General features: G+C 44.5%; 1 protein-coding gene across 1 annotated transcript; it reads left to right on the top strand.

The window, feature by feature from the left end:
• The first annotated feature begins 1,277 nt into the window (after window positions 1-1,277).
• On the top strand, window positions 1,278-27,039 carry LOC117347439. Its single transcript, XM_033918401.1, has 5 exons — window positions 1,278-1,839; window positions 2,372-2,967; window positions 6,966-7,119; window positions 13,255-13,363; window positions 23,774-27,039. Exons 1-5 carry the CDS (start codon window positions 1,555-1,557, stop codon window positions 24,031-24,033), a joined length of 1,404 nt encoding a protein of 467 aa, XP_033774292.1. The 5' UTR covers window positions 1,278-1,554; the 3' UTR covers window positions 24,034-27,039.
• The last annotated feature ends 373 nt before the right edge of the window (window positions 27,040-27,412 follow it).

Raw genomic sequence — 27,412 nt, 5'->3', positions numbered from 1 at the left:
GACTTCAGTGCCTACAGGAATGAGCCCACAAAAATGCAGGGAAAACGACGTGGTTTGTGGAACAATATGCATCTATTTATTCACATATGAGTTGGGACCATTTTCAAATGAAACTTGCCTCAAGCTATTACTGAAAGGTGTTTGAGCTAAATTCTACCCCTTCTCCTTTTTAAAAATAGCCCTGTAGACAAAATAATTCTACAACACCAGTCGGTTCCCAGTACAGCCAGAATCCTCTTCTAAACCTTTCCCAAGAAGGTAAAGAAGCACTTTTAGCACCCAACCCCTTTGCTTCTTTTGAAAGGGCCATTCTTTGTTTGTTGCACTGAGTTGGCCAGGACACAGCAGGGCTGAACCAATGCAGAATGTTTTCTTCCTTTTATTGCTTCCTTAAGCTGGTGTCTTCTCTCTACTTCCTCTCTAGATCTTTTATAACACTTTTTAAAATAGTGTTATATGAGTTGGCACCTAGGTTATTGCAAAGAATATATAAAAGCTATTTTGCCATTGGGATGTTAGACAGCAGTTCAGAGCTAAGCCAAATTCTTCATATTTATTGAAGGATAGCCCTCTCTCTCTGTTATTAAATTTAGATTGTAAATGGGTTATATTAGTATGGACAGGGATCATCAGTAGGGCAAGTTACTAGAGTGGTAAGTTACTAGAGTAGGAGTTCAAGGTGGGGTAAATTACTGGGTTGTGGAAGAAGTGGTTTACAAGTCAGGCTTTGAAAATGAGCCCCTTTAGAAAGTCCCTCCTTGAGGGCCGCAATCAAGTTGGGTTTTCAGGATTTCCCCAATGAATATGCATTGAAAGCAGTGCATGCACATAGATCTCATGCAGATTCATTGGGAAAATCCTGAAAACCCGACTGGATTGCGGCCCTCAAGGAGGGACTTTGAGATCCCTGCTAGGGATGTTACTGGGTTGAGTCTCGTGGAGTAGGCTTTTTACTAAGACACAGGTTCAAAATACAGCAGTAGGAGAATGGAAAGCCGGTTATCCACAATAAATATGCATGAGATAGATTTGCATCTCAAGGAAGCAGTACATGCAAATCCATCTCATACATATTCATTGTGGCTAACCTGACCTGGCTCCGGCTCTCGAGGACAGGAATCCCTACCCCTGGCATTCCAGCACTGCCTCAGACAACCTCGCTATCCCTTTTCTCGTGGGCTACGGTCATTAGCCCTCTGCCCGCCTAACCCCTTCTGTCCTTCACTCATTGGTTAGGCGCTTGCTTTCTTCCGGGTTCTCAGTCCGCTGGTTTTAAACGAGCCACACCCCCTCAACCAACGGACCTGCGCCGCCACGCCCCGCCTTCCCACCTGCGCGCCCCCTCCTCCTTGTCTCTGCTGCCGCGCGCCGCTGGCTTTCTTTTCCCGCATTTTTCGCAATTGCGCCCGGTTCCGTTAGACGCGTTTGACTTTATCGCGCGCCCGCGGGAGTGCCGCGTCACAGTTCACGGGCGCGAAGTTCGGGGTTTTTGGAGGATTTTTCGTGACTAAAAGGAAAACAAGAGGAAGCAGAGCCGGGTCCGGTGGGCTGGGCATGGCGGTGAGGCAGCGGAAGCCGTGGAAGGAGGAGATGGCGGCGGCGGCGGCAACAGCGCAATCTCCGCGGGGGGTTGAGGACGAGACGGAGGAGGAGTACGCTTCGGCACCGGCCCGGCCGGGCCCTGGAGGGATGGTCTGGCTCCTGCTCGTGCTGCTGGCCGCCGGGCTTGGGGCGCAGGGCTGGCTGCTCTTTCGGCAGGGGGACACGGTGCGGGAGCTCGGGGACACGGTGCAGGTGCTGCGGAGTCGCCTCCAGGGACTTGAGGGGCTGAAGGAGAAGGTAGGGCCTTAAAAGTAAGGAGAGACGGACGGGATGTGGTGGGGGAGGGGATGAAGGGAAAATTGGGGGAGGGGACACTCATGCTATAGGCGTAGAAGGGACTGGTGGGCTTGGTGAGGAGAGGAGGATAGAAGAGGCTGGTGGGTAGGATGGAAAAAAGGGGGTGGAAGAAGTGAGTTGTGCTTGGGATAGTTTCTGCCTGGATACATAATTCACCTGTCCCATACTGTGTCTAAAATAAAGGGGAAAGTGACTGCAGTGTTCAAGGCTGGCTCAACCTACGGACCGGGTGAGGCCCTGGCCCAGGGCATTGATGATAAAAGTCTTCCCGAATTCCTATTTGACATCTCTCCCCTTTGCAGGCAGGGAGAGATGCAGGATTCATGGTGCCCTTTGTCACCAGCATGGGGGTGGTGAGACTTAACATGGAGGGGGCACCAGTACAAAAGTTGACTCGAGGTGCCACAGTCCTTTGAGCTAACCCTGGTAATAATTGCCTTTCTTTGAGCTTTTGTTTCTTTACCTTTTCTAGGTGGTGACTGCAGTGGAGCTGGGGCAGAGAGTCGCTGATTTGGAGGCAGCCCAGGGAACGTATGAGGCGAAGCTAGAGGAAACCACCAGAGCTACCAGACAGATCCTATCCTATGACCCCATTGCTAACATATCTTCCTTTCAGTCGGAGGTGAAGCATATTCTTGGTGACATTAGGAAGGAGTTCCCTTCCAGGATGGACCTGGATCAGCTGAGGAAGAAGATTGAGCTTTTGGACTCAATTCACCTGGAGAAGATGGGGCATACCCTGGATGATATGCTTCAGACCAACTGCATGCTGAAGGAAAACATGTCTTCAATCGCTGCCTCACTCACCAAGGCTTTCAATAACTTAGAACAGACAGGGCACAGGGTACAGAAACTCCAGGAGAAACTGGAGGTGTTTAATAAAGAGATTTCAGATGGCATGAAAGAAGTGCTTGACCGACTCTCCTTGCTGGATGTCGGTGTCAATGAGACCCTAAGGTTGTTTGAAGTTATGCGGTCACAGCTGGAGGAGGCTGAGGAGGAGATAGATGCTCTGAAGGAAGCAACAGAGAGCGGGAGAGAGAGCTCTCTGCAGGTGGAGGGCCTTAGGTAAGAAGCAACTGCATAATAGTAATGTCTGCTAACAAGCATGGAAGGGTGGGAGTGACGATTTTGGGAGCAATAGTTATCTAACTTCATCTCTCTTGATAATTGCCTCTGGGAGGTAAAAGGAAGGAAGAATGAGGGATAGTGGTGTGCTCTTGTATGGATAGAGACCATTGCAGGTCTGATTGAATGGCACATTTTAAGTAGCCCAATAATAATGGAAAGTGATAAATCAAGTAGCAGTTGTTAGAGAAGCAGGCTGAGAACCAGGTTTTACAAAGAGTTTATAAACCAGGGTTTACAAAGAGTATCAGTGGGATTTGAACTTGGGCTTGGATTGTAAACACTCTGGGGTAGGGAAATACCTACTTTTTATCTAAATATCTAAATCTTAACTTTTTTTAAAGGAATACTCCAGAATTTTCCCCAGTTCTCTCCTGGGACACCCAAATACTGTAGCCTAAACAGTGGAGCCACTGCTACAATTAGTCAGGTGGAAAATATCTGCACCAGCATGGACTGTTTTATTCATGTTTGTTTTGTTAATATAAAAACTTCACACTTTAAAGCTTTTTAATCTATCTCTCTTTTTTTTGTAATTCTTTATTTAAACACTGCAAGCACATCACCCCAGTTGCTTTATGAATATAGAGAAATGTCCCATAAAAAAATTATAATAGTTCTTTCTTTCATGTTGCTGTGTTTTCTCATGGCTGCTACATTTAGTTGGCTTGCTGACCCTTAAAAAATTAAGGGCCAGATTCTCAAAACTTTACTGCCGTTGCTAAACTGCTTTCCAACGGTTTAGCCTGCATGCATTTTAGCAGCGGATTATCAAAATGGCTTATCTCGGTCTTTACCGAGTTTCTAGCAGTCTCCAACACTGCCATGCAAATGGGCTCTTCAACACTGAAATGAGCACTCTGAAAGATTCTTAAAAATCGCTGAGCAATTCTTCAAGAGTGATGTCGGCTTTAGGCGACAAAAAATCAGCGACTGGTCCAGGGATGCATATACAGTGACAGCGCTGTTAAAAGTGCATCTTGTTACATGTGTTTTCACTGTGCATTATACTTGAAGTAAGAAAATACCTTGCCATTAAGGGAAAGGAATTCAAGGTGCTGCTGGTATTGTACAATGCCTCCAGACACTCAGAAGCACATGTGTTCAACACAACATCTCTCATCCAGCCTTTTGACCAGGGGATAATAAGGACATTCAAGGCACATTATACACGGTATTCAATGGAGGAGATTGTCCATGCAGTGGAAGAAGACCCCCAATGTGGAGAACATCATGAAAATGTGGAAAGACTTCACTATCACCAATGTTATTGAAACAGCAATAAAAAGCAGTGAAGCCTGAGACTGAATTTGTGCTGAAAGAATCTTTGGCCTGAATGTGTAAATGAGTTTACTGTCATTACCACAGAGCCAGTCAAAGAAATTATGAAATACATTGTGGACTTGGAAAAGAAGATGGGTGCGGAAGTCTTTCAAGTTATGGATCTGGGGGATATTCAAGATTTAATAGATACCAGAGCTGACAAAAAAAGAAGATGACCTAATTGACCTGACACTTCTCGAAGGAGAAGAAATACCAGATGAGGATGGAGAAGTGGTGCCAGAAGACAAGTTTATATTGGACAATATTGCAGAGGGTCTGCATAAGTTCATTGCTGTCATGGACTATTTTTATGACATTGACCCATCCATGGAAAGTTCCTTGAAGGTGAAGGAGTTAGCAGAAGCAGCAATGTCTACATACATGAATATATATATAAAGAAAAAAAAATTAAGTAGAAGAGCCATACTGAAATCACTGTGTATTTCTAGAAGATACCGAGAGTCCCTGCCTCCATCCACCGCTTCCACATCAGCCACCCATGGGGTGGCACCCCCTTTGTCTCCTCCTCCTCCTGCACCACATATGGATTGTTTACAGGATGATGAGGATGAAAACACTGATAATCCACTTCCATTGCCTGAGGAGGCACCTGGTGCTTGCTTATCCTCTTCTTTTTCTCCTGCACTTCGTGTGGAACCTATACAGGATGATGAGGATGAAGACAGTGCTTGAATAAGTGATAGGTGTGTGTTAAAGTATTTTCTTCAACATTAAGAACTACAGTATAGTAGTTGCCATTCAGCAGATTACATTTAATTGGAAAAATTGGAATAGATTAAATTACAGTGGTACCTCGGTTTACGAGTGCACCAGTTTGCGAGTGTTTTACAAGACGAGCAAAACATTTGCAAAATTAGCACCTCGGAAACCGAGCGTGGCTCGATTTACAAGCACCCCCCCCCCCCCCCCCCACTGCAACCTGAAGTCCCCCAGACCCACCCGAACCCGCTTCTTACTTTCAGCTCTGCACCGGCATCGGCATGTCCTGTACATTGGTGCCGGTGCCCGAAGATTGGCCTCCTCTTCTGTGCTGGGCCTTGAGCATCTGCGCATGCTCAAGGCCTGCGAGTTCACGTTCTCTCCGAGATCTCGTGAACTCGCAGGCCTTGAGCATGCGCAGATGCTCAAGGCCCAGCACAGAGGAGAAGGCCGGTCTTCAGGCACCGGCACCAACGCACAGGACATGCCGGTGCAGAAGCCGAGCTGAAAGTAAGAAGCGGGTTTGGGTGGGTCTGGGGGATTTCAGGTTGCGGCGGGGGGAGTGTGCCGGATCGTGGGGTGGGGGGCCTTTGTGGGAAGAAATGCCGGTTCTCGGGGGGGGGGGAATAAAGCAGCGCCGCTGGCCTCGGGGGGGGGGGGGGACGTATCAAAGCGAGTTTCCATTATTTCCTATGGGGAAACTCGCTTTGATATACGAGTATTTTGGTTTACGAGCATGCTTCTGGAACGAATTATGCTCGTAAACCAAGGTACCACTGTATAGTTTTTGGTGGAATTCATTATGTCATATGTACAAGATGGAAAGAATGTTAGCCTTGCAGAAAGGTAATTTTAATAACTTTTAGGAGGTTTGGAGGCCATTAATAGAATATTGTAATGAGTAATTATTGGATTATCATTTTTCCCTAATAGGTATAATTGCAAAGTATGGGGGGGGGGGGGGGATTTCTGATTTGATATTTAATGATTAGATTAATAGGACAGAATATATTATATGATATATGTACTACATATGAATTAGTAGGGTTGGGAGGAAGGGTTTAAATATTATGATTTAAGTTAAATTGATAGAGAATCAAGTGATTTGTATAAGTTTAAATGTTATTTTATGATACACTTGTAAGATGTAAAATGAATAAAGAATTTTTTAAAAAAAGAATTACAGTACTGCATATGAACCTGTATTTAACAAAAGCAAAGAACTTGGTTTTAGTTCTTTCTGTGTCCTTATATTTTCTTTTTTGGTGGATTTTCCATGATTTAATGAGATTACAGTGCATGTACATGGTCATTTCTATAATATTTGAACTGTACTGCAAAGTGTACAGTACAATGCAAGAACTGAAAAATCTTAAATCTATGCCTGCAAATATGGAGGGAATGTTTGTTCGTAAGTTTATGGTATTCACGAGGACTGTACCCCAAACCCCATGAATATGAAAGGAAAGTTATTTGCAAATTTTTAGTGTTCGCAAGGGGGCTGCACCTGTAATCTCAGCAAATTATGGAGGGAAACCTGTATTTTGTGTATAAATGCAGCAATGGGGTCCCTGGCTTCTGTTGTCACTGTAGCTCTGCAAATGAAGAACTTCTGCACTGACATCAGAAGCTCAGGTATTATGACTGTGCTGTAAATCATATACAGGTAGTGTAGAGAAAATTTAAAAGGAAGAAAGATATTTAAAATGATGTCCAGAATACACATTCCAATGTTGATTGAATATAGAATTAATTTTGAAGCAGTTCAAATACTATACAGCCACATTGCTATTTAAACTTCTGTATCTGTGCTACATCTGTACAATGGCGGATTTGATTTTAATTACTCAAGCATGTGCTGCATTGTTTAATTGTGAGTATCCTGTATTTTCCAGAGAGCTGATCCAGCAGGTGCAATTGGAGAAGTCTGCAGTTGCACAAGAAGTAAACTCAGTCTGGCGCCAGGTAGAAGATCAGCGCAGAGAGCTGGAGGGCAAGGCAATGAATCTGGAATCAGCTCTTGGTGTTCTGCAAGCCCGTTTAGCACAGGTAAAGAAAGTGCCTGAGGGTGGCACAAAACTAAAACCATCACTGCCTAGGTCAGTGTCCTTCCCTGGATCCTTCCTCATTTTCTATTTTGAACCTTGTAGCAGTTGCTATCCCTAAAATTCTACCTTGGCACTATTACAAAATGATTGTGTAGTTACTGTGAAGTGCAAGCTGTCCCTCTTGCTGTGTAAGTTCTTGTTTCTTAATGGGGAGTGGAATGGACTGTGGTTTCGGTTTCCACCACTCAGTGCAACCCCTGGGCTACTTCATGAACAGCCTTGTGGGCAAACTTGACTGAAGTTGTTTAAAAGAAGAATATTTGTATCCCTGGGGTGGAGACCTAGCTCGAGAGTTGCCCTGGTGGATCTTTGATGGGATGTACACCAAACTGCCTGTTCTTTATTGTCTCAGCACGGATGGATGGGTTTATGTTCCCCTGCCAGCAATTGGAGACTGAGAACACACTGAATTCTTACAGTACATGTGGGCTGTGCAGTCCCTCATAGAATCGGTCTGTTCTTGGTCTTCAGTGGGTGGAGGTGATAAGCCTGTGCAGTCTTTTTTTAGGCCTTGGCAGGGTCTGTTGAAAAGGTTATGCAGTGGCCTTTTTATCTGCCCCTATTTTTAGTCGGTCTGAACTGGGTTTCGTGGGACCATAACCACCTCGAGGTTGTCTAGTTTCTCCCCCTATTTCCCCCACCTCTCCATTTTTTTCTTTAGAGGAGCCTCAACTGTATGCCTTTTCCCGGTCAGGCAAAGACTACAGTTTTGTGTTGTGGTGTCTGCTCCTTTTAATTCAGAGTTTTGATGTGGCAGCTCTAGTGGTCCATTCGGTGATTTGTGGCGGTCTGGTGGCCAGGGCCCGTTTCCGCTGGGCTGAGCATATGTTGGATCAGAAGTCTAATGACTGGTCGTTGGTAAATCAGGAGGTGGCTAAAAATGAACTGGATGCTTCTTATCTTTCAGATGTCATATATGACTTGTTGTGAGCTTCAGCTAAGTCTATGGCCTTGGGGGAGGCTACTAGATATACCTTATGGCTCCGTGGTTGGTCGGCAGACGCGGCCTCCAAATCCAAGCTCAGTGAGTTTCCCTTTACAGGTTCTTTTCTCTTTGGGGAGGAATTGGACAAGCTGGATCAGAGTTTGGCAGACTCTGAGGTACCCCGCTCTGGTCCAGTCGTGGCTGAAGAGTGAGCACTTGTACATGTTTCCTTGTGGCCCATAATAGGCAGACGCTTTATATGATGACATTAGAGTCAAGAGCAAGGTGTCGGTATATAACATTTAGAGACAAATGGTTAGATGACCTTATGGCCTGTGTGGTGGATTGTTGCCCAAAGTCTTTGCCAGACATCAGACATCACCAACCTGCCTCGGGAGGCAGAGGCAATTTTCGTTCCTCATGTTGTTCCCACCAGTACTATGTAGGTTCCTCTGCACAGAGATCAGGGATCCAGATACAGCCTCCAAGAAGTCACAGTGATGCCAGGTCAGCAGCCACACCACTACACGTTGGCAGGAGGCTGACGACATTCTGGAGGGAGTGGAAGTGTTTCTTCGAACTGCTGGGTTCTAGATATTGGGGAGGGTCACAAGATCAAGTTCTATCACCCTCCTTCAGATCTGTTCATCAACTCCCCAGCTGGCCAAGCGGAAAAAGAGGCCAGTACATATGCTATTGGACATTCAAGCTATGGAACTAGTTCCCAAAGTAGAATTGGGCTTTGGCAGATACTCTGTATGCTTCATAGTGCCCAAGAAAGGCACAAAAGACTGGAAACAGATACCGGACCTAAAGTCTGAATACTGTGCTAATTCCCTCCTTCCACATGGAGACAGTTCGGTCGGTCATTGCGGCAGTGCACCAGAGGCATTTCTTTCCTCCCTAGATCTGATGGAGGTATACCTTCATATATTTCTATTTTCCCAGACCACAAGAAGTATTTGAGATTCCATGTCCTTCAAAGATATTTCCAGTTTGGGGCTCACCTTTTGGTTTGACAGTGGCCCCACACACCTTCACCAAGGTGATGGTGGTGGTTGCAGTGCACCTCCGCAGGATGGGGATACAAGTGCACCTGTACCTGGATGATTGGCTGATCAGAGCCCTATCAAGGCAGGAGGGCGAGAAGACAGTGTGACAAGTTGTGGATCTCCTACAGCAGTGGTTCCCAATCCTATCCTGGAGGACAACCAGCCAGTCAGGTTTTCAGGATAGCCCTAATGCATATGCATGAGGCAAATTTGCATGCCTGTCACCTCCATTGCATGCAATCAGAGTACTCTCTGACAATGCCTCTGCAGTGGCATATATGAACAGGCAGGGAGACACCTGTAATGCCCCATTATGTCTGGAAGCTCAGATGTTGTTCAAGTGGGTGGAAGCTCATCTTCAGGTGCTCTCAGCAGCACAGATAGCAGGACTGAAAAACATTCAGGCTGACTTTCTCAGCCGGCAGACTATAGACCCAGGAGAGTGGTCCCTGTCCCAAAGAGCATTCAGCATCATTGTACAACTCTGGGGAAGACCTGCGATAGACTTGACAGCTTCAGCCAAGAACATGAAGATGAATTGCTTCTACAGCTGAGGAGACAAACTGGGAAATACAGGGTTGGATGAGTTGGTTCAGCACTGGCCAAAGGACAGGCTTCTATACTGTATGTGTTTCCACCGTGACCTATGGTGGGCCAAGTCATCTGCAGAATCGCACATCATCCAGGACTTATGATCCTGGTAGTCCCAGGCTGGCTTCACTGGTCTTGGCATGTAGATCTAGTGTGACTCCAATGAGATGACTGCATTGATCTACCGGTTTATACGGGACTTCTCAGGGACCAATTTCCATTGAGATCACGGAGAATTTTGGTCTTAAAGCATGGCTCTTGAGCACATGGCCTTGGCCCACAAAGGTTATTCAGAGGTAGTCATGTTGACTGTTCTTCGAGAAAAGAAGCCCTCGATGTTTGCGGCTTACACCAAGGCCTGGAGAGTCTTCCAGCTGTGGTGTGCCATAAATCAGGTGGAACTTTTCGAGGCACCAATTCCTGTGATCCTTGTCTTCCTTCAGGCCAGACTAGAAAAAGGCCTAGAGGTGGCGTCTCTCAAAGTTCAGGTGGCAGGCCTTGCTTCCATGCCTGAGGGGGAAAGCTATTGCTGGTATCTCATCTGGATGTGATCTGGTTTCTGAAGGGGGCACTGAGATTGCAACCTCTGTTGCGCTAGCCCTTTCTGCCCTGGAATCTTAATATTGTCTTGAAGGACCTTTCTAAGCCTCTCCAAGAAGTGTCCGTTTTAGATTTCACGGGAAAGATGGTATTTCTGGTGGCAATAATCTCAGCGAGATAGATTTTGGAATTGCAGGCTCTTTCCTGCAGGGTTTTCACTGTGTATGTGGAAGATAAAGTATTGCAGAGGGTGGATGTCTGACAAGTCTTTACTCCACTACCTGGAAAGGACCAAGAACTCTCATCTTTCCAACCATCTTATTGTTCTTACTAATCATTCTAGATCAGCGGTCTCAAACTCAAACCCTTTACAGGGCCACATTTTGGATCTGTAGGTACTTGGAGAGCCGCAGAAAAAATAGTTAATGTCTTATTAAAGAAATGACAACTTTGCATGAGGTAAGTACCTACAAATCCAAAATGTGGATTATCTGAAACCTGAAATTATCAGAAGCAATTAAGGAAAGATTTATAAACTGTAACCGTTATAGTTTATAAATCTTTCCTTAATTGCTTCTGATAATTTCAGAACGTAAAAAACTATCAAAGTGTCAACTGCAAGAGAAAAGATTGTGGCCCAACTATTTTGAGGCCCTCGGTATTATAAAGAATGGTCTTTTATGGAAAACTTGTGCCTTAAGTGTCCGGCGGTCACGTTTGCAACCGCCTTTAGCTCTCACCTCCTCCAGCACCGGACACACGCACAAGCTGCACTGACTCCAATGTAATGTAATGTAATTTATTTCTTATATACCGCTACATCCGTTAGGTTCTAAGCGGTTTGAAGAAAATATACATTAAGATTATAAATGAGAAGTAAGAAGGTACTTAAAAAATTCCCTTACTGTCCCGAAGGCTCACAATCTAACTAAAGTACCTGGAAATTAATAAAGAAGAGAAAATAAAGATGGTTGAAAAAAGAAAAATTCTATGTGAATGGTTACCTTACATTCTGGAATGTTGCTTGCCTCACTGCTGTAACCTCACGCAAGTGCTTTCCTGCGTCTGTACGCGATTGTCCTCTCCACTCCACCTCATAATCACGTACAGAAGCAGGAAAGCGCTTGCATGAGGTTACAGCAGTGAGGCGGACAACATTCCAGGACATAAACGCCAGACACTTAAAGCACAAGTTTTCCATAAAGAATCATTCTTTATAATACCGAGGGCCTCAGAATAGTACCTGGCAGATCGCATGTGGCCCGTGCTCTAGATGAAGTATACCAGCATCCAAGGCTTCTGTCACTTGATAGATTCACTTGACAATTTCATTGACGTACATTGGCTGTGGCAAATGGCCACCTATTTTCTCTCAAAAGCTCATTCAACCAGAAGTGTGGCATTTTCATGGGCAGAATCCTGGGCAGTTCATCCAAAGAAATTTGTAGAGCAGCCACTTAGTCTACTCTCCATATCTTTACGAGACTTTACAGAGTGAATGTGGCGGTTCAGGAGGACACTGCTTTTTCGGTCCTTGGTCTTGTGGGCAAGCTCATTTGTCCCACCCTAGATGTCTGGCACTGCTTTGGTACATTACCTAATGCACAGACTCCTGTGTTTATGTAACAGAATGAAAGAATAGGTTCTTAAACTGGATAATCTTTCTGTTAATATACACAGGAGTCTGTATGGCTTGCCCTGTGAGTTTGGCAGTTCGCCTGCTTTCTGCCTTGGACAACTATAGTCCAGAACTGAAGTTCTTCTCCTGTTGGATGAACATGAATTTTTAAATTACCTTTAAAATAATGAGTTTCTTTAGTTTTGGGGCTCCTTATGTGTTAGTTCTAGTTGCACACAGCAGGTTGGTTTATTGATATACCTATGTTATAAGTTTATGCTAATTATTGTTTTCATGAGTTACCACAAACTGTTCTGCTCTGTATGTTCCCCTTTCCCTGCCTCTTCTGTTACACGGAGATGGATTTGTTTTGGTACAAACTGGAGAGAACATTATACAACTGGTGAAGGAGGAGGAGTTGAAATATGTGATTGACATGCTTCTGTAACAGTTCACGAACATGGATTGAGATTGTCCAAGTAAAAACCTAATCTTTCATTAGTACTTAGTGCACACTTTTTTTTCTTTTGTATTTTAAACACTAGGTTTCTCAGTCTGATGGAGCCCTCCTTTATTTACCCAATTTTACATTTTAATTACTTTGAATATTTTTGCTTTCAAAATTGCTTCCTCTTCTAAGCATTCTCAATTGTGAAAGCTAATAAAATTTTAGTATTAACTCACTATTAATGCATATTGAAATTTGTAAATGAAGGATAAAATAATTAAAATTTTAAGGATTTTGTTAGGACTGATATGTTTATTGGATGTGCATTCATGTCTATCAGTGCTTGTGCTTATTTATTGATGTCACTAATTTATTTTTATTGAGGTATTGGTTAACAACTTCAGATCAAATTTTTGAAGGAGGTGGTATAGAAATATTTACCTCTATTTTTGCACTTACAACTCAGTTGGATTAGGGCTAGGAATTGCTGCCCTGAACAGCCATTCCTATCTACATGGTGGTGGTGGGGTTTTCCTCTATTTTTGTATTTCTTTCGATCTCATCCAGCCCATTTATTTCAACTTCAGTCCTCAGTTGGAAGCAATATACAAGGAATTCTCTTCTCTTATGTACCACTGTTCCTAGCCAGAGGGAGGCTGGCTTGGAGTGTGTTTGAGTCTTCCTTTATAACTTTTAAGTAGTACTTTTGCTCATCATGGCCTTGCTGTCTTCTGGGTATTGCTGTAAGAGCAGTGCATGGTGCCCTCCCCTTGGAAAATGGCACAGTCTTAACTGCCTTGGGTAGTGAACTCAGCCTCTTTACTAAGCTTCATCCTAATGCAGGCTGTTTTAGTTTCAAAACTTAAATATTTAATTGCATTCCCCCTCTCTCCCTTTCCCAGATAGAGACTGGAACAGTGAATCAGAATGTACAGCTGTCAGAAGTTGTGGAGCAGGAATTGCTTCGTTTGAAGCAGGGACTGGACGAAATGGGAAACCACATCCAGAAGTGTGAGTAGATACTGGTGTTGTGATAATGGTACTTTTATGTGTATACTGGTCATTTGAAGGTGTAGGGGAGAGTTACACCAGTGTTTATTTTTTTCTTTTTTGGGAAGGGGAGACTTAGTGTCAACAGAAGGGGACTCGCATTCACACCCTTCCCATATCTCAGATAGAAGCAATGTAAAGAGAAGTAGTCTAGTGTAGTGTTTCTCAACTTCTTCAAGCCAAGTACCCCCTAAGTAACAAATATCAGAGTATCCTCAGCCACCCAAGCTCTGCCCCAGACTCCACCTCCATTACTAATTGTAATGCAATTTTTTCCATTCATTTTTCATATACACATAAGAATTGCCACTGCTGGGTCAGACCAGTGGTCCATCACGCCCAGCAGTCCGCTCACGTGGCGGTCCCCAGGTCAAAGACCAGTGCCCTAACCGAGACCAGTCCTACCTGCATTTGTTCTGGTTCAGCAGGAATATGTCCAACCTTGTCTTGAATCCCTGGAGGGTGTTTTCCCCTATAACAGATTCAGGAAGAGCATTCCAGTTCTCTATCATTTTCTTGGTGAAGAAGAACTTCTTTATGTTTGTACGGAATCTATCCCCTTTTAACTTTAGAGAGTGCCTTCTCGTTCTCTCTACCTTGGAGAGGGTGAACAACCTGTCTTTATCTACTAAATCTATTCCCTTCATTATCTTGAATATTTCGATCATGTTCCCTCTGTTTCGTCTTTTCAAGGGAGAACAGACCCTGCTTCTCTAATCTCTCACTGTAAGGCAACTCCTCCAAACCCCTTAACGATTTTAGTTGCTCTTCGCTGGACCCTTTCGAGTAGTACCATGTCCTTCTTCATGTACAGCGACCAGTGCTGGACGCAGTATTCCAGGTGAGGGCGTACCATGGCCCAGTACAGCGGCATGATAACCTCCTCTGATCTGTTCGTGATCCCCTTCTTAATCATTCCTAGCATTCTGTTCGCTGCGCATTGCACGGACGGCTTCATCGACTTGTCGACCAGTGGGGGGGTCTCTCCAAGTACCGCCCCGGACATCTTGTATTCGTGTATGGGAATTTTGATACTTTAGCAACAGCAGCAGATGAATCCAGAGACTAGTGGGATAGCACACATCTACCAGCAGGTGGAGATAGAGAACTGATTAACAGGTGGTCCTCTTGTATGTTTCTCCCTTGGCCGATGGTGGGCAGAGTTCTTCTTCACATTACTTGGCACCCTGGCCGTGTGATTCTGGTGGCCCCAGCGCCTATAGTACACAGTTATCCCAGGACAAGCAGGCAGCATATTCCCACACATGGGTGACGTCACCGACGGAGCCCCGCAGCGGACAGCCTCGAAAGCATCTTGCTTGAAGATCTCGAGCTTTCGATTGCTGCATCGCGCATGCGCGCGTGCCTTCCCGCCCAAACTAGGGGGCGCATCTCCTGAGAGGATCCTCAGTTCAACGTTTTCCGCGGAGCCGAGAAGACTTGTCGACTTGGTTCCCGTAGCGTTGTGCCTTCTCTTCACCGCGGCTGAGTACTTTATTGTTTTCGGTCGCTGTGTTCGTAATTCTAATTCTATTTCTACTTATATTTTATTTCTAAAAAAAAAAAAAAAAAAAAGAGATACATCTTTTTGTTTTTCTTTAGCGTCGGGCTGGAAGATTGAGGCCTAGGCCTCTCTTCTCCGTTCTCGACACGGACTTTGTCCTATCTATGTCCCGGCCTGTTACCGGGTTTAAAAGGTGTTATCAGTGCGGTAGAACTATTTCCATCACTGATCCACATAGTCGGTGTATGATCTGTCTCGGGTCGACTCATCGCCCCGAAGATTGTATTCGCTGCCTCACTCTTCAACCTCGTGCTTTTAAACGCCGCTGCGACAGATTTTTGGAGCTTTTTCCTCGTATGGAGCCTGAAAAAGCTGTGGCCTCGGTCGAGGCATCTGTAAAATCCTCGACTCCGGGTCCAACCTCGAGTACTAAAACCTCGACCTCGCCTCCTCGACAGGCCTCGGCCTCGAAGACCTCCGGGTCCTCGGCCTCGAAGGCCTCGACGATGTCCTCGAAGCCTGGATTGGGGGGTAAGTCTCCTGCTTCCTTTTCAGGTACCATCTCTAAGAAGCCGACAGAGTCTACCTCCATTCAACCTGGGGCCCCGGGTTTGACTCCGTCTTCCAGACCTTCAAAACGTGCTTCCAAGTCCAGGGAATACTCTCGATCGAGGTCGCCCTCCTTGGAACGCACGAGACCTCCTGTGACTCCGAGTCCTTTGGTCTCCGTCCCCATGTTTGAGGATATGCTGAAGTCAATTCTGACTACGCAAATTTCCTCAATAGTGGCTCAGTTGGTACCGGTCTCGACTCTGTCTGCGCAACTCCAGCCTGAGCATAAATCAGCACCCTCTCGGCGATCTCCTCGTCGCAGGTCTCGATCCAGGGTTTCCTCGTCAGACTCCTCGTCTGAACATGGAGCTAAACAAGCATTACCTCGATCCAAGCACAGATCTCGATCTTCGAAGCTTACCTCTACAAAGAGCTCGAAGCATTCTGATATTACTTCTAAAGCTCATACTACCATTGCCTCTTCAATATCATCGAGGCATTCGAGGTCGAGGACACCACCTTCGAGGCATTTGTCTCGAGAAAAATCTCCTCTTACTAAACCTCGTACTCCGCGCACTTCTCCGACTCGGAGCCTTAAGCGGAAACATTCAGCCACTCCTCCTCTGACAGGCAGTGGAACATCTTCCATCACTTTGCATCTTGAATCTGAGCCCCTATCTCAGTATTCACGCGAGGCTTCTCCATCTTTTTCAGTGACACATCGTTCTCGTTCTCTTTCTCCTGAGGAAGCCTCGACCTCGAAGTCTGCTTCTTTTGCTAAATTTGTCTTCGATATGGGACAGGCTCTTAATATTGATTTACATTCTGATTCAAAATACACACCTGAATACCTGGCGGATATGGAACTTTCTCATCCTCCTAAGGAGACTTTGCGTCTACCCATGACACCGGTGCTGAAGCAGACGTTTCTACGTAACATGGAGACTCCTTATTCTGTGACAGCTATTCCATCGAAGCTGGAGTCTAGGTATCGTACTGTTCCATGTAAAGGGTTTGAGAAATCTCAACTTTCTCATCAATCCCTAGTGGTGGAATCTTCCCTGAAGAAGGCTCACCCATCTAAGGTGTCTGCAACAGTTCCACCAGGACGAGAAGGGCGAACCATGGACAAGTTTGGGCGCAGACTTTATCAAAATTCTATGATGACAAATAGAATTTTGAATTATAACTATGTCTTTACTTCATATTTTAATCATTTTTTGAAGCAGTTGTCATCATTTTGCCCAGACTGGCCCAAAGAACGTCTTTCTGAATATAAAAACATTATTCAATCTCTGTCTCAGTTACGTCTATTCATGTTGCAAGCATCTTATGATGCTTTTGAGCTATCCTCCAGAGTCTCGGCATTTGCAGTGGCTATGAGACGTCTTGCATGGCTCAGGATTGTAGATATGGATCCCAACTTACAAGATCGTTTAGCAAACCTGCCGTGTCAAGGTTCTGAGCTCTTTGATGACTCTATTGAAGCAGCTACTAAAAGGCTTTCTGAGCATGAGCGTTCCTTCGCCTCTCTGATTCGTCCGAAACCAAAACCTTCTGTGACTAGAGCTTACAGACCTCCAGCTCGTCGTTACCCCATGAAGTCCACACCGGCTTTTTCTAGGCCTCCACCTAGACGGCCACAACAACAACGTCCTCAAAAGCCTCAGACACCTGCTCCAACCAAAACAGCTCCGTCTTTTTGACGGTCCAGTGATGAGCATTCCAACCTCTTTGCATCCAAATTCCTCCCTACCAATCGGAGGTCGTCTTTCCCTTTTTTCATCTGTCTGGGAAACCATTACATCGGACCTTTGGGTCCTTACGATCATCCGAGAGGGATACTCTCTGCGCCTGCTTCAGGTGCCTCCAGATCACCCTCCAAGAGAGTGTCTTTCCAGTTCCTCGCAACTCCCTCTTCTTCTTCGGGAGGCTCGAGCTCTTCTTCACCTTCGAGCAGTGGAGGAAATTCCTCCTCCCGAACGCAACCAGGGGTTTTATTCCAGATATTTCCTGGTTCCAAAGAAGACGGGGGATTTGCGACCCATTCTGGATCTACGAGCTCTCAACAAATTTCTAGTCAAAGAAAAATTTTGCATGCTTTCTCTCCCGATCCTGTACTCTCTCATGGATCAAGGGGATTGGATGTGCTCACTGGATCTCAAAGAGGCTTATACTCACATTCCTATTCATCCAAATTTTCGCAAATATCTCAGGTTCAAGGTGGGGAACCTTCACCTTCAATACAAGGTTCTTCCATTTGGCCTAGCAACCTCTCCTCGGGTTTTCACCAAGTGTCTGGTTGTGGTGGCCGCGGCCCTTCGAGCCCAGGGATTGCAAGTTTTTCCTTACCTCGACGATTGGCTTATAAAAGCCCCTTCTCTTTCAGGGGTTACGCAAGCGACCCTTCAGACTATTTCTTTTCTTCAAAGTCTGGGGTTTCATATCAACTTCCCAAAATCTCAGTTAGTTCCAACTCGATCGATTCAATTTATTGGGGCGGTGTTGGATTCCGTCCGCATGAGAGCTTTCCTTCCTCTCAACCGACAGAATACTCTCTTAAACCTTTGTCATCATGTATCTTCCCTCTCAACTATCAGAGCGCGTCAAATGATGGTCCTTCTCGGTCACATGGCATCTACAGTACATGTGACTCCTTTAGCAAGACTACATCTTCGCATCCCTCAGTGGACTCTGGCATCCCAATGGCAACAAGCTCTAGATCCACCTTCTCGCCATATAACGGTGACGCCTTCTTTAAAGAAGTCTCTCCGCTGGTGGATGCTCTCTTCAAATCTTTCCAGAGGTTTGCTGTTTCACCATCTTCCTCATCAGAAAGTTCTCACAACAGATTCGTCCGAGTACGCATGGGGAGCCCACGTAGATGGTCTCCGTACGCAAGGATTATGGACGGTCACAGATCGTCGATGTCATATCAATCTGTTGGAACTCAGAGCGATATTTCTGGCTCTCAAAGCTTTCCTTCACATCCTTCACGACCAAGTAGTCCTTGTTCGGACGGACAATCAAGTAGCAATGTATTATGTCAACAAACAGGGGGGAACGGGTTCCCATCCTCTGTGTCAGGAAGCTCTGAAGTTGTGGCATTGGGCGATTTCACACAACATCTTTCTTCGAGCCGTTTATATTCAGGGTATTCAGAATTGCCTTGCAGACAAATTAAGTCGTCTGCTCCAACCTCACGAATGGACGATCAACTCCCCCACACTTCGTCAAGTATTCAACCGATGGGGGACTCCTCGGGTGGATCTTTTTGCGTCACCCAACAACTTCAAACTTCCTCTGTTTTGTTCCCGCATCTTCTCCCCTCTTCGTCTCGAGGCGGATGCTTTTCTACTAGACTGGAGGAATCAGTTCCTTTACGCCTTTCCTCCTTTTCCTCTGATTCTCAAAACTCTTGTCAAGTTGAAGTCGGATCATGCCACAATGATTCTCATAGCTCCTCGGTGGCCCCGACAACATTGGTTCTCTCTCCTTCTGCAACTCAGCATCAAGGAACCTCTTCTTCTGCCAGTTTTTCCTTCTCTGCTCACTCAGAGTCAGGGATCCTTACTTCATCCAAACCTGCAGTCTCTTCATTTGACAGCATGGTTCCTTTCCACCTGATGGATTCTGCTGAATTTTCTCAGTCTGTTCAGGATGTTTTTCTGGCTTCCAGAAAACCGTCCACTCGTCAATGTTATAATCAAAAGTGGACCAGATTTTCTTCTTGGTGTTCCACTCATAATCTTCAGCCAACTTCTTCTTCTTTGGCTTCTGTTTTGGATTATTTACTTCATCTATCCCAGTCGGGTCTCCAATCCACATCTATTAGAGTTCATCTTAGTGCAATTGCTGCTTTTCATCAGCCTTTAGAGGGGAAATCACTCTCGGCACATCCTCTAGTTTCTCGTTTTATGAAAGGTCTTTTTAATCTCCATCCACCGATCAAACCTCCCCCTGTGGTATGGGATCTTAATGTGGTCTTGGCTCAACTGATGAAACCTCCTTTTGAACCTATTGACTTGGCTCATTTTCGATATCTTACTTGGAAAACTGTTTTCTTGATTGCTCTCACTTCAGCTCGTCGAGTTAGTGAGTTACAAGCTTTGGTTTCGGATCCACCTTTTACTGTTTTTCACCATGACAAGGTGGTACTCCGTACACATCCCAAATTCTTACCTAAGGTAGTGTCTGATTTTCATATCAATCAATCTATTGTTCTACCCGTATTTTTTCCTAAGCCACATTCTCACCCTGGTGAGGCGGCTTTGCATACTTTGGATTGTAAACGTACGTTGGCTTTCTATCTTCAACGTACTCAACCTCACAGAAGTTCTCCTCAACTTTTTATTTCTTTTGACCCAAATAGATTGGGTCATCCCGTTTCGAAGCGTACTATCTCCAACTGGTTGGCTGCGTGTATTTCTTTCTGTTATGCTCAGGCTGGTCTTCCTCTACAGAGTCGAGTAACGGGCCATAAAGTCAGGGCTATGGCGGCTTCTGTTGCTTTCCTCAGATCAACTCCTATTGAGGAAATTTGTAAAGCTGCCACTTGGTCCTCGGTTCACACTTTTACTTCTCATTATTGTCTGGATACTTTATCCAGGAGGGATGGCCATTTTGGCCAATCTGTTTTACAGAATCTTTTTTCTTAAATTGCCAACTTCCCTCCTCCCTTTTGATTTAGCTTGGAGGTCACCCATGTGTGGGAATATGCTGCCTGCTTGTCCTGGGATAAAGCACAGTTACTTACCGTAACAGGTGTTATCCAGGGACAGCAGGCAGATATTCCCACAACCCTCCCACCTCCCCTGGTTGGCTTCTTAGCTTGGTATCTGAACTGAGGATCCTCTCAGGAGATGCGCCCCCTAGTTTGGGCGGGAAGGCACGCGCGCATGCGCGATGCAGCAATCGAAAGCTCGAGATCTTCAAGCAAGATGCTTTCGAGGCTGTCCGCTGCGGGGCTCCGTCGGTGACGTCACCCATGTGTGGGAATATCTGCCTGCTGTCCCTGGATAACACCTGTTACGGTAAGTAACTGTGCTATCTGGTTCATCATCTCGTGGCAGACTGAAATTGAGAGGCGACAGGCCCAAGACAAATGTCAGGAAGATCTGTTTCACACAGCGAGTGGTGGACGCTTGGAACGCTCTCCCAGAGGAGGTTGTGACAGAGACCTCCATTATGGGATTCAAGGGCAAGTTGGATGCACACCTCCTTGCAAATCACATTGAGGGATACAGGTAAACAAGGTCTCATCAAGGAACACCTAGGTCTTCATCAGGAAGCACCTAGTTAAGCCTCCGCATGTACGGGTCGCCAGACTAGATGGACCAAGGGTCTGATTCGGTGAAGGCATTTCTTATGTTCTTACGACTGCTTTTGTATGTCCTGTCTGTCTAGAATGATATGCACCTATTGCAATAGAAAAAGAGAGTAGGTTCTTACCTTGCTAATATATTTTCTAGTAGATAGGGCGGGAGTCCAGAGTGACACAAGTATCACTTTTTTTTTTAAATTATTTATTTATAAACTTTCAAATATAATCAATCAAGTTAAACTTGTACAGAAAGCAAGATCCAAGAAATAAAAAGAGAACATCCAACATAATATATACATTCCAAACAAGAAAATAAATCTATCTTAAATCTCGCTCAAGTCCTCATATAGGATCCAAGATTAAATTAAACAGATTTTAAAGTGATCAGTTAAAAAAGAAAAACAGTTATAGGTTGAAACTGTGGTAGGCAGTCATCTGTTCGTCATGAGCTTTCTCCAGCCTTGATAGAGACAGGAATGTTGTCAGTTGTGAGGGTTCAAAGAAAACAAATTTATGCGACTTATAATGAACGATACATTTGCAAGGGTATCGAAGAAAAAAGGTAGCTCCCAGGGCAGTAATTGCTGGTCTTAGCAATAAAAATTCTTTTCTACGCCTCTGTGTGTCCCTGGCCAAATCAGGAAACATTTGAACTTTTAATCCCAAAAATTCTTTGTTTATTTTTAAAGTATAACTTCAATAACCATGTTTTATCCAGAGCAAGAGCAATTGAAAGAAGCAAAGTGGCCGGAGTGGCTACTTCCCTGTCTGAAGACTCTAATAAGGCAGATATATCCAATGGTTCTTGAATCACTTCTTGATTCGCTTCTTGAGGGTTCTTTTGATCACTAGTATCTTTATCTTTAACAGGCAAATAATAAGCCTGTGTAAACGGTGGGATAGAAGACTCAGAAATTTCGAGTATTTCCACTAAATAATGTTTAAGCATGTCTAGGAGTTGTAGAAATCTTAGGAAAATTAATTAATCTAAGATTATTATTTATTGAAAAATTTTCAAGTGATTCAAGCTTTCTTCTTAAATTTGTATTGTCCTTAATTAGCGCCTCCTGTATTACTTTGGAGGATTTAATATTTTGCTTTTGAGTTTCAATTTATGATTTAAAGTCACTAGTAATTTTCTGCAATCCTGAGATTTCCTTATCATGCTCTTTAAGTCTTTCTTCCACTTGATTAATTTGAGAGGTTATAGTTTTAGGAATAGTAGCTACCAAGTCCCAAAGGGCGTCCAACGTTATTTCCTGGGGTTTAATAAGTTGAGGAAATTGTAAATGTAAAAGTTTTATGCTCACCCACTGGCAAGTCTTTCAGCTGCTGTTCAGGCTGTACTAAACCAGCTCCCACAGCCATTAAAGCCTCCAACTCCAGGTTCAGGCTCCCCAGCAAAGGCTGGGAACCTGAATCACCATTCCCCGGATCGATCTCTGCTGCCTCTGGGGGAGAAAGCACTCCGGCTCCCGGAAGCTCCCCCTCCCTCGGGGTACTGGTCGTTCGAGGATGCGGGGGCGGTGCTCATGTTTCAGGGCTGAAAGTTGTCTTGAGCCCCAAGGAGGACTGCTGCACGCCGTTCCCTTGCAGCGTCTCCAGCGGGGACAGCCCTGTTTCTACCGACGTGCCCTGCATGCGCCGGATAAGCTCCTCTATGCTGCCGACCACGGGAGTCCCAGAGTGTCGCGAGGCCCCAGCGATGCTTCTCTCTCTCCGCTTAGGCATCCTCGGTAGGTAATTATGTTAAATGCTAGAAAAAAATCACTAATTCGAGGAGGTTGTCAGGAGCAAACACACATCCAACCTATACAGTTGCCATCTTGGATCGTCCGCCTCTCCAATCTACTGACAAGTATCACTTATTTTCTGCGCCTGCCTACTATCTCACTCAGAATGTTCATATCCAAACCTGACAGTTGGATGCTAGTCGGACCTTAAGGGTATAAAGCACAATCTAGTGCTAGGTCACTGGGGTATTTTTTTTTTTCTGTTTGGTATGCTTGTTCATTGTTAACATGCTTGTTATAATTTCAGAGCAGAACAGACTTGTTAATCGGGGAGTTTCCTTGTACCCCTTCTTCACATCTGTTTCTAGTAATATCCTGCTTTAGAACTAACTTTAGAGGGCAGCAGAGCCCTTTGCGAAGTAGGAGGGATTGGAAAACCAGAGTGGATTCCTTCTGCACAACTTGTGGGCACTGGAATCTAACCTGTCTGTCTAGAATGACACCTATTGCACTAGAAAAGATATTAGCAAGGTAAGAACCTAATCTCTTTAGAAGGTACATGGGTATTATTGCTGAGTTACCTTTTCTGAAGGAATCAAATGTATGTTTATATTGTCTAGGAGTCGTTGCAGAAAGTCACAAACTTAATGAAGGATACAAATCAGCCATGGGAAATGGTGTTTTTCTAGTATTTATCTAATAAGCAATTAACCGCGCCCCCCCCCCCCTTTTTACTAAGCTCCAGTAGAGGTTTCCCAGAGCGCTAAATATTCTGACGCTATAGAATTCCTATGAGTGGCAGAGCAGCGTCAGAGCATTTAGCATCCTGGGCCATGGTAAAAACATCTACCACTGCTTAGTAAAAGGAGGCCTTAATTTAATTTTTTTTTAAATTTGCTTCTGGGGGGTGTTCATCGTTCATCATTTAAAACCTGAAAGTGGAAGTGCCTACTCATAAATCCAGTGTTTCAAAATTTGTGTTTATTAAGCAGCAGTAGATGAGACATTAGCGTATCCAACAGGACATTGTTGAAATCTGTCTGGAATGGATCGCAAGGTCACAGCTCCCTCTTTGCTTTAGATGTGGCCTCTTTTCACTTAGTTAAAGAGCTTGCACTCTGCCAGTTCTGAGTATTTGCCTTGGGTCTAGAGGGCTTTTAAGATTTTGTCAAATTCTGACATGCACCACAGCAGGAGGGCCAGTATTCAGGTAAAAAAACCACATCTTAACAAATTCTGTATCTGTTTCCTTCTGGCAGGTTTTTCTGGAGAAGTGGAAACATACTGTGAGACTGCAGCAGACTGCAGCTGGCCGCATATCCGTGAGGTTGTCTTCCCATACCGTCTGCTGAAGGAGCCTGTCATCACACTGGGGGTCTCTGGGCTGAGCACCCAGGGCTCTGTGGGGATCTCTGTCAAGGCTGTTGATGTGACAGACTCTGGGTTCAAGGTTCAGATTGGCAACTTGGGGGGTCACCATCTGTCCAGTGTGAGAGTCACATGGATGGTCTGTGCCTAAAATGAGTAGACAGTGCAAAGCATCCACCCTTTGATAGTGCCAAGCATGCTGGGGGGCTTAACAACTTGGGTATTTTGAAGGAAGCAATGTTAAATTTAGGGCTCCTTTTACAACGGTGCACTAGCGTTTTTAGCGCACGCACCGGATTAGCACATGCTGTAGCGTGCACTAGCCGAAAAACTACCGCCTGCTCAAGAGGAGGCGGTAGCAGCTAGCGCACATAGCATTTTAGCGCACACTATTCCACACATTAAGGCCCTAACGCACCTTTGTAAAAGGAACCCTTAGTTTCAAGGTTTCTATAGCTTTTAAATCTTTTCACAATCTTTCTTTCGTTCTCCCTTCTTCCTTGCTTCATGCTAACTAAATAGAAGCCAAAATTGAAAAAAATGTACTAATGTACGGGGGAGCTAGTGTCCATAGTTCAGTCTAAGGTTTTATAAAGTTGTGTTTGGAGTACTGTGATTGGTCAAGTAGAAGTATGTGACTGCGTGAATAGGCAGCACAATGTAGTAAATGGCCAATAGGAAGGTAGATTTAAAGATGGATATCATGTATTCTCAGCTGGAATTTCAAAGCCCCCAAAAGGAAGATGATGTAGGTGATAATTCAGCTGTGTATCTTGTGCCTTAAGTTGCTGGAGCACTGAGTTTTAGGTTTCCAGCTGGTATGTATGGAATATTGAAGGGCTAAAAAACTTGTTTGTGTATTTAATTTTGTAAGAATCTATTTTGGATGAAAGTTGCAACACCTAGCCTTTTTAAAAAATCTTTTTATTTAAAATCCAAGTTCTAGACCTTTTTTGAAAGGTATTTAAAGTGCACCTGAAGACCTTTTTTCCCTAGATTTAGAGTAATTTAGTTTTTGTTTAGAGGGCAAGAGGTAAATATGGAGATGCTCTTTTTTAACCAGACTGCAGTTGCACTATGGCAAAGTCCTTTCAGAGTTATACCAAAGATAGGCCTTCTGGGAAAAGCTCTTCAACAACAGTAGAATTGAAGAAAGCTTATAAAATCATACAGCCTAAGAATGAGTGTAATGTACTGAGATGTGCTCCTGCCTTCACTATTCAGGGGAAGATTATCAAATCTTTGCGGTAAAATCCAACAGGCCACTGTCACAGCCACCACTGTAATGATTTCAAAAAGGCGAGACATTCTTTAAAAAATGCACATGCAAATGAGGTTGGCGGAGGGTTGTTAAATTTGCATGTGCCAATCGCTGGTGATAGTGATCAGCACATGCGCAGAATGAATGCAGAAATAAAAAAAATAATAAAAGACCCCAGATTGAAGATTTGCAAGGACGCCCACTCCCTTCCGCCGCTGATGTGAAGCAAACTTCCCCTGGCAGTGAGAGATGCTCACTCCCACTGCCAAGCAACCCTCCTTGACACCCCCTCCGGCAGCGGGAGAGATGCCCACTCCCGCCACTGCTGTTGTACTCCTGACAACTCCCCTCCCCCCTACCTTGTTTAAAAGTTCTGGCCAGCAGGCCCGCCTCTTCAAAATGGCGGGCCTTCCCCTCCTTGGTGCATCCTGGAATGTGCTGGGGAGGGGCCTTAAGCAACCTGGCCAGAGGTAGACATCCCTCAGCCTGGCCTTTGTAAACAAGGTAAAAGGGGGGGGGTCAACGAGGGTACAATGACAGTCACGGTGGGCAGGAATGGGCTGCCAGGATTAGGGAATCACTCAGTGATAATAGAGAATAGCCCGGAGTGCTCATTTATATATAAATGACCTTGTAATACATTTGCATGGCAGAGTCTGAGATTGCTTGGAAGCTTGGAAAAGTCCATGGTAAGCTGTTTTGATAATCCACCGCTAAAATAAATGAATGCTAAACCGGCTGGAACTGGTTTAGTGATCATGTTAAAGTTTTGAGAATCTTCCCCTCAGTGATTAGCAACTTGCAGACTTAGAGAAAACGTCACAAAAATCAGACAAGTTTATTTCTTGCATAAAAACAAAAATCCATTAAGTTCACTGACTTTTCAGATTGTAAACTCTCATTTTCCACAATTAGGAATCTTCTTTAAAAGAGCATCAGCAGCAAGATCTCACAGCTTAAAAACTGGAAATTGAGAGCTGCAGTCATTCAAGAATTTGTATACCTCTACCTTACCATTTTGAGATGTTTTCCTTAGTGTTGAATTTTTTGGGGGGGTTGGTTGAGCATCCTTTCTTGGAGTTACTTTAAGGTCATCTTGTTCCTGTTAGATTTGTGAATCTGACCTCCTCACTCAGCATGAGCCTCCTGGTACAAACCTTTTACTGGATATCTGGGTTTGCAGCTAAGAAAAAAATGTGGGATCACTAGTTAGCATGACTGTTTTTTAAGTCATAGGCTAAACTAAGCCTGGATATTCAGTGCTGGGCCAAGCCCAGGCTTTGGTATTAAATGTTTAAGTAACTAGTCACTACCCAATATGCAGGCCCATGCCTGGTTAGCTTAGCAGAATTAGGATAACCTTTTTGCTGTCCCAACATATCAAGTAAGTGTTGGCTCAAACCAATGATACTGCAGCAGTCAGTTGATATTTAATGCTACTGAATAGCATTAGCCAGCCCATTTAGTGTGTCTAAGATGTCCATGGATGACTTGTAAAAAAAAACAAAAAACAACCTGACCTGTGAAATATGCTTCCTGTAGCAGTAATTGAACATGCCTACCTCCCTTTTTTATTTTTTTTAAATAAAATGTATTAGGATAGATTTGGGAAGAGATTTCATAGCATCTAGCCAGATCTTGTGTTTTAAGATGTAAATCTCATGAATAGTATACAGTTTATTTTGTGTAAATTTTGTGCTTATGCATTATGGTAGCCAGAGTTGTAGCTAAATTGCAAGGGAGAGGGAGTTAGTCATGCTGCAGTGGATTTAAAAAAATTTGTGCAATAAAACCTAGTCAAAAACTTGATCTTTTGAGCACAGGGCAATTTCCTATGGAGTAGGAAAGTAGTTTTAATAAAATGGATGATGATTAAAAAGTTCAAATTCTATACTAGAGCTGCTGTTACTTCTTTTTAAGCATGGGTAGCACAAGCACAATACTAGAATAAATGATGGCAGATGAGGACTAGCATGGCCCCCATCTAGTCTGATAAGGGAATGGGGATCATTCAGATGATATTGGCATTTCTAACCTTCTATCTCTTAACGATGTTCCAAAACAAAAGAAATGGTGCCAGGCACTTGTAACTTGCACAGCCTCTGAGGAGCAAATCTATTGAAAACCATTTCTTGGTACCATGAAGTTAATGTAGAGGAAGCAGGCAAGGCTGTGGTCACTGCCCCCCTCCCCCCCAAACTTGATCACTTTGAAGTGGGCTACGAAAGTGTTGTCCAAACCAGTGATTTAAAGCTTTAAAATGAATAGA

This window comes from Geotrypetes seraphini, chromosome 13 (assembly GCF_902459505.1).
Source record: "Geotrypetes seraphini chromosome 13, aGeoSer1.1, whole genome shotgun sequence".
NCBI classification, from domain to species: Eukaryota; Metazoa; Chordata; class Amphibia; order Gymnophiona; family Dermophiidae; genus Geotrypetes; species Geotrypetes seraphini.
The sequence above is the reverse complement of the archived record's forward strand: the minus strand, read 5'-3'. Positions and strand labels throughout refer to the sequence as shown.